This window comes from Rhinopithecus bieti, unplaced genomic scaffold (assembly GCF_001698545.2).
Source record: "Rhinopithecus bieti isolate Rb0 unplaced genomic scaffold, ASM169854v2 scaffold_15776, whole genome shotgun sequence".
In the NCBI taxonomy this organism is placed as follows: domain Eukaryota; kingdom Metazoa; phylum Chordata; class Mammalia; order Primates; family Cercopithecidae; genus Rhinopithecus; species Rhinopithecus bieti.
The window spans coordinates 1159309-1166463 of NW_016808836.1; the positions used below are offsets into that span (position 1 = coordinate 1159309).

General features: G+C 50.4%; 1 protein-coding gene across 4 annotated transcripts in view; it reads right to left on the bottom strand.

Annotated features, from left to right (window-relative positions):
* Nucleotides 1-2273: 2273 nt before the first annotated feature.
* The window catches only part of GMFG (glia maturation factor gamma), a 14252-nt gene continuing 9370 nt past the window's right edge, over nucleotides 2274-7155 (bottom strand). For all 4 annotated transcript variants that reach the window (XM_017887454.1, XM_017887452.1, XM_017887453.1 and 1 more), the window contains 3 exons: nucleotides 3527-3609; nucleotides 2931-3004; nucleotides 2274-2462 (listed from right to left, as the gene is read on the bottom strand). In XM_017887454.1, coding sequence (XP_017742943.1) covers nucleotides 2391-2462; nucleotides 2931-3004; nucleotides 3527-3609 — 229 coding nt within the window. In that variant the 3' untranslated portion in view covers nucleotides 2274-2390. The remainder of the gene's footprint in view (nucleotides 2463-2930; nucleotides 3005-3526; nucleotides 3610-7155) is intronic.

The following is a 7155-nucleotide window of genomic DNA, read 5'->3' on the forward strand; positions in this document are numbered from 1 at the left end:
GTCTTAGAGACCACTCCCAAGTATAAAATATTCAGAACTCCTCAGCCTAGCCCCGCCCCCTCAGTCCAAGCCACACTCCTCCACCTTGCTCCTTCCTGATAGCATCCTAGCTCTCCGCCTAAACTTGGTCCCTGGTGCCTATGCTAGGCCCGGCACTCTCAGCTCTGTCCTAAAGACCAGCCTCCGCCTCTCTAACATGAGCCCTGCTCACATTCAAGGTTAGGAAGTCCCCCAAGTCTAGGGCACCGACTCAAAAATTAGGGAGCTTGGATCTGTGGGCGTTTAGAGGATAGGTTGGTGGAACTAGAGGAGACGGTCCCCAGTTTGTACTGCCTCTCCAAGGAGTCTCCCCAAAACCGAAGACACGCCCCATTGTGCTGACTCCTCATTGGATGGTGCGGTCTGTTCTGGCCTCTCTGATTGGTCCTTCCACAATCCTAGCCATACTCCCTCTGCATCGGACTGCGCCTGTGAGCCACCCTTTCTGACCGACCCCTGCTTTGGCAGGCTTTGCTCCCGATCGGGCAAGTCCTTGTGCATGACTCTTTCTGATTGGACCGTTTGTAATCACAAGCCTGGATGGAACAGAAGTTCCTCTATGGAGGGTGGGAGTACCAAGAAGGAGGAGAAGGAGGAGAAGAAGGAGGAGGAGGAGGAGGTGGTTCCCTAAATCTCTTGTCTAAGAGAGGGTGTGGCTATTGACCCCAAGATAGCCTGGGGTTACTGTTCTAACTGTACAGACCACAGGTGCCTTTGGCTTCTATGCCTCAGTTTTGTTTTGGTTTTTTTTCATCTTTAAGTTGGGGAAAATAGTAGTACCTTTTTCATGAGGTGTTGCAAGAATTAAATGACCAAATGCCTATAAAATGCTTCTAGAAGTACTTGGTACATAGGAAGCCCTCAAGAGGAGGGTCAGCTATTAGTATTCATTTGATCATGTAAGTGCATGACCTTGGATGAGTCCCTCTGCCTCTCTGACCTCTGCAGGCCAGGAGTTCCTTGTCCATTTAATTGAATGACCCCTCTTGTCTCCAGTCCTCCTCCTCCTCCATCTCCTGCCTTCAGGGACTGGGCCTGTGATCAGAGGGAGGGACAAGAGAGACAGGGACAGGAAAAGGGCACCAGTGGAGAGCAGAGGAGCTCAACCCAACCCGCCAGAGAATTTAGGGCAGGGTGAATTTTCTCCATGGACCAGTGTAGAGTGATTCTATCCCGAATCCCTCATGCAAAGGACTTGCCCTGATTGGGGGTGAATGGGCATGAGATAGGGTAGTGTGGGGTGGTAAGGGGATGGTGTTTTAACGCTGGGAGGGCTTGGAGCTGGGCTTTTTGGACCCTACCCCTGGGAACGCCATGGGTGGGGGACGGGCGGCCCAGGCCCAAGGTCACTATGTCTTTGTTACCATGGCAACAGCCACCTCTCTACCGGGAACCTGAAAAGGGGTGGGAGGAGGGAGTTCCCACGTCCCTGAAACCGGGGACAGAGAGGGGAACAATTAGAAACATGGAAGAGAAGCAGAGGGACAGAAGGCGTGTGATTCGTCTCTGTGAAGACCTGCCCATCTCGGAATTCTCAGAGCCTGGTCTACCGTGGGTGCTTAATCAATGTCCCTCAGAGACAGACACAGAAAGCCTGAGAAAGTTCGATGTCCACAGATACCAGAAGAAAGAAAAGAAGAATCTTCACATGGGGGCAGGTGTCCTTTCCCTGTCTCCTCAATCTCAGACCCCTGGGGGTCCACTGAGGGCCCAGGATCGACTTCACCTTCCCTAGCCCTGGGTCCTCAGGCCTACCTGACAGTAAAAACCATCCACCCGCCAGCAGCTCCTGAGATCCTGAAACAATTACGTTCAAACCTCTTCGCCTTTAAATTCTTCCTACCTAAGGGCTCAGCTGAGAAAAGTCGCATTCAGTGATGCCTCCTACCCCCAAGAGTTCGGGAGTCGGGGGGCGGGGGGAGGTGGGAAACGGGCACTTTGCCTCCTTTATTCTCAGGGGTCCTTGTTCCCTTTGGAAGTGACCGCTCCGTAGATCCAGATATTCCCCCAATACCTCCAGGAGACCCAGGCCTCGCCCATCCGTCCCCTGCGCCCCAAGGAAATCCTTCAGGCCCTTCCCTTTCTTTCTAAGAAACAGGTATCCTCCTTCCCTTCCGGGACCCAGCTCGCATTCCACTAGGTCAGCCCGCCCCCTGCTGGCCCAAGCCTGATACTGCAGGAACCGTCGGCTAGAGCCCAGATGAAAGGCAGAAACTGAGTCCGAACTGAGGATCTCTGAGTTTTTGCATGTTTAAATTTATTTAAAGTCTTGGTTGTTCAGGTCCTAGGGGTCCAAGTCCCCAATCACCTTGAGGACTCAGACATCAGGAATTCAGGCCCCAGCCCAGAAATCAACGAAAGAAAGACAACTTCTCTTGGAGCCAGGCCTCGGTGAGGTCATCGGTGGTGCGGATTTCAAACACCTGGGCAGAGAGAGGTCTCGGCATTATGATTTACTCAAGAACTGAGACAGTGGCCGGGCGGTGGCTCACGCCTGTAAGAGAGCACTTTGGGAGGCTGAGGTGGGTGGATCACTTAAGGTCAGGAGTTCGAGACCAGGCTGGCCAATATGGTGAAACCCTGACTCTACTAAAGATACAAAAATTAGCCGGGCGTGGTGGTGGGCGCCTATAGTCCTAGCTACTTGGGAGGCTGAGGCAGGAGAATCGCTTGAACCCGGGAGGAGGAGGCTGCAGTGAGCCGAGGTTGCACCACTGCACTCCAGCCTGGGTGACAGAGCCAGACCCAGTTCTTTAAAAAAAAAAAAAAAAAAAAAAAAAAAAAAAAAAAAAAAAAAAACTGAGACAGTGAGGACTCTAGTCCCTCTTCCCTCAGACCCAGGACCCACACCACCTCTCCCTAACACTCTAGAGCCCCGCCCCAGCCTGAACCTTTGTGAGCTCTGCTGTCTGCACCAGCCTGTTCTTACTCCCTGCATACATCATCTGTTGTTCCGGCTTGCAGCCTGCGTGAAAAAGAGGAAAAAGGCACATCAGTGGGGACCCAGGCATGTTCTCTAAAGCTCTAGTAATGTCCTGAAGGCCCTGCAGTTTTCCAAGGGTCCTAGGAGCTCTTCTAAGGAGGTCCCCACACTGTAGTCAGTTTCTAGGTTGGCTTTGGGGGCTTCAAGTTATTCTGAGGGTCTCTGGAGATGATTTAGGGGCCAGACGGAGCTTTCTAGGTAAAAGGAAAAGGTAGGTTGGCTTAGGCCCCAGGACTGAGAACAGGTGGGCTCTTGGTGAATCTGAGCCCCCACCTCCACTTCACTGCTCTCCCACATCACGCATGCGACACACACACATCCTTACCCGGTCACACACAGGCTGTCACATGCTCACACTCTTAACACAGGTGCCTGCACACATTCGCACAGCCACACACACACCCACATGCACACACCTGCACTCACGCATTTACACACACAAACACAAACACACACACACAGAATTGAAGACCCTCTCCTGAGGAGAGTAGAGTTGTGTCTCACCCACAGGACTGGAGAAGATGAAGCACAAAGGGTAGGACACTCGGCCATCGTCATGCACGTACTTGTAGCTGTAAACCACGAACCTACCATGAAAGGGAATTGAAAATCAGGACTCTGGCCTGCAGCCCAGGCTCAATAGCCATTACCTGAGTCCACAGCCTTGAAATGTTGGCTGAGTCTGAGAACCAGAGTTGATGTCTGGGACTCAGGGTACTGACCTCAAACACAACAAATGATTAAAAAATAATCATAGGGCCGGGCGCAGGGCTCACGCCTATAATCCCAGCACTTTGGGAGGCCGAGGCAGGTGGATCACCTGAGGTCAGGAGTTCGAGACCAGCCTGGCCAACATGTTGAAACCCTGTCTCTACTAAAAATACAAAAATTAGCTGGGAGTGGTGGCGTGCACCTGTAATCCCAGCTAGTCAGGAGGCTGAGGCAGGAGAATCGTTTGAACTCAGGAGGCAGAGGTTGTAGTGAGCCGAGATCACACCATTGTACTCCAGCGTGGGTGACAACAGCGGAACTATGTCTCAAATAATAATAATAATAATAGTGCTTATTTGACTCACAATAACTTTATAATATAGGTGCTATTAATATCCCCATTGTACAGATGGAAAAACTGAGGCCCAAACTCACTTGCCCAAGGTTCTATGGATAAGGGAGAGATTTGAACCTGGGAAAGTGAATGCCAGTGTGTAAGTGCTCACCCCCCATTCAATACTGTCCAGTGCACTCGAACCCCAGTGCACTGTGACCAGGGATGGCTACAGAATCGGCCAAGCCTGGTGTAAAAGGAAAATGTGGGGCTTCTTGTTCAAGAAGCAGGAAAATTGTTTTCCTTTCTTTTGTAGTCCCTCTCTAGACTGACCTGGTCTTTTTTTTTACTATTATTAGAGACAGGGCCTCACTCTGTTGCCCAGGCTGGAGTGCAGTGATGCAATCCTAGCTCACTGCAGTCTTGAACTCCTGGGCTCAAGTGATCCTCCTGTCTCAGCCTCCAGAGTAGTTGGGACTATAGGTGCACACCACTATGCCCAGCTAATTTTTTTTTTTTTTTTTGAGACAGGGTCTCACTTTGTCACCCAGGTTGGAGTACAGCGACGTGGTCTCAGCTCACTGCAGCCTCAACCTCCCAGGTTCAAGCGATCCTCCTGCCTCATCCTCCCAAGTAGCTGGGACTACAGGTATGTACCACCATGTCCAGCTAATGTTTTTTGTATTTTTTGCAGAGACAGAGTTTCACCATGTTGCCCAGGCTGGTCTCAAACTCCTGAGCTCAAGTGATCAGCCCACCTCAGTCTCCCAAAGTGCTAAGATTACAGGCATGAGCTACTGTGCCTGGCCTTTTATTTAAAAAATTTTAGTAGAAATGGAGGTCTTGTTATGTTGCCCAGGCTGGTCTCGAACTCCTGGCCACAAGCAGTACTCCCACCTCAGACTCCCAAAGTGCTGAGATGACAGGGGCGAGCCACTGTGCTCAGCCGGTCTTTTTTAATTTGCTATTTAAAGTCGTGCTCCCTCAGGCATGAGGATATGCGCAGGCAGAGCACAGATGCTCACAGGAACACCTTGTAACTTGTCAGGCAAGGGGTGCCTACTGGACCCTGACCCTCCCCACACCAGCAGGAAGCCCAAGGACAGCAGTGGTCACTGGGTGGGTGCAGAGAGTGGGTGGCTGAGAACCTGTTCGGGGAGGTGGCCAGGTGGTGGACTGCCTGTGAACCTAGCTCCAAACCCCAGCACATTTGTGTGAAGTCCGTTGTCCCATCTGACTTCATACAAAACAGAAATTCAAAGATAAAACTATAAAGAAGATGACCATTAACCCCCATGTGTGAGGCCCCCTCCTGGGTGCAGGGCCCTGTGTAATTATCACATGCCCATGAAGCTGATCCTGGTTGAGTCCTACAGCCTGGGATTGAGGATCAAAATCCTAGAGACCCAAAATGAATTCAGTGAAGATGAAAAATCTTAACAGACCAGTTTTTTAGGCCGGGCGCGGTGGCTCAAGCCTGTAATCCCAGCACTTTGGCAGGCCGAGATGGGCAGATCACGAGGTCAGGAGATCGAGACCATCCTGGCTAACACGGTGAAACCCCGTCTCTACTAAAAAAAATACAAAAAAACTAGCCGGGCGAGGTGGCGGGCGCCTGTAGTCCCAGCTACTCCGGAGGCTGAGGCAGGAGAATGGCATAAACCCGGGAGGCGGAGCTTGCAGTGAGCTGAGATCCGGCCACTGCACTCTAGCCCGGGCAACAGAGCAAGACTCTGTCTCAAAAAAAAAAAACAGACCAGTTTTCATAGAAATAGTCAAAGAGCTCTTCCACCAAAAAAAGCACCAGGCTCATGTGACTTCACCCAGGATTCTACTTAATCATTAAAAGTCAAGTCATTCCTTTAGCAGGGTGCAGTGGCTGTGCCTGTAGTCCCAGCTGCTTGGGAGGCTGAGGCGGGAGGATGGCTTGAGCCCAGGAGTTGGAGGCTACAGTGAGCTAGGATCACAGCACTGCCCAATAGTCTGGGTGACACAGCGAGATCCTATCTCTAAAAATTTTTTAAATAAAATAATAATAACAATAATTCATTTGCTACCTAAAGTGTCCCCAAACATTGAAAAAGAAGGAAAATTTCTTTTTTTTTGTTTTTTTGAGACAGGGTCTTGCTCTGTCACCCAGGCTGGAGTGCAGGAGTGCTATCTTGGCTCACTTGCAGCCTCAACTTCCTGAACTCAAGTGATCCTCGACTTCAGCCTCCCAAGTAGCCGGAACCACAGGCACACGCCACCATGTCTGGCTAATGTTTTTCTTTTTCTTTTTTTTTTAATAAAGACAAGGTCCTCCAACAGGTGTGGTGGCTCACGCCTGTAATCCCAGCACTTTGGGAGGCCGAGGCAGGTGGATCACCTGAGGTTAGAAGTTCAAGACCAGCCTGGCCAACATGGTGAAACCCTGTCTCTACTAAAATACAAAATTAGCTGGGCATGGTGGTGGGCACCTGTAATCCCAGCTACTTGGGAGGCTGAGGCCAGAGAATCACTTGAACCTGGGAGGCAGAGTTTGCAGTGAGCCGAGATCATGCCACTGCCCTCCAGCCTGGGCGACAGAGCAAGACTCCGTCTCTAACAACAACAACAAAAAAATAGAGACAAAGTCTTGCTATGTTGCCCAGGCTAGTCTCCAACTCCTGACCTCAGGTGATCCTCCCACTCACTTCGGGCTCCCAAAGTGCTGGGAGTACAGGTGGGAACCACAGTGCCTGGCCAAAATTTCATTTTTTAAAAATGATGTCAGCGTAATGTTGAAACAAAAACCCAAAAAAGTTTGTACAAAAAAAAAAAGCAGACTCTAAACCAGTATCATATAAATTATCGGTGTAAAATTCTGCAATAAAATATTGCTATACAAACAAAAATTTCTAGAGTATGAACTCTTGGCCTCAAACACAGAGATTCTTTTTTTTTTTTTTTTAGACAGAGTCTCGCTCTGTCACCCAGGCTGGAGTGCAGTGGTGTGATCTCAGCCCACTGCAGCCTCTGCCTCCCGAGTTCAAGTGATTCTCCTGCCACAGCCTCCTGAGTAGCTGGGATTACAGTCGCATGCCACCACACCCAGCTAATTTTTATT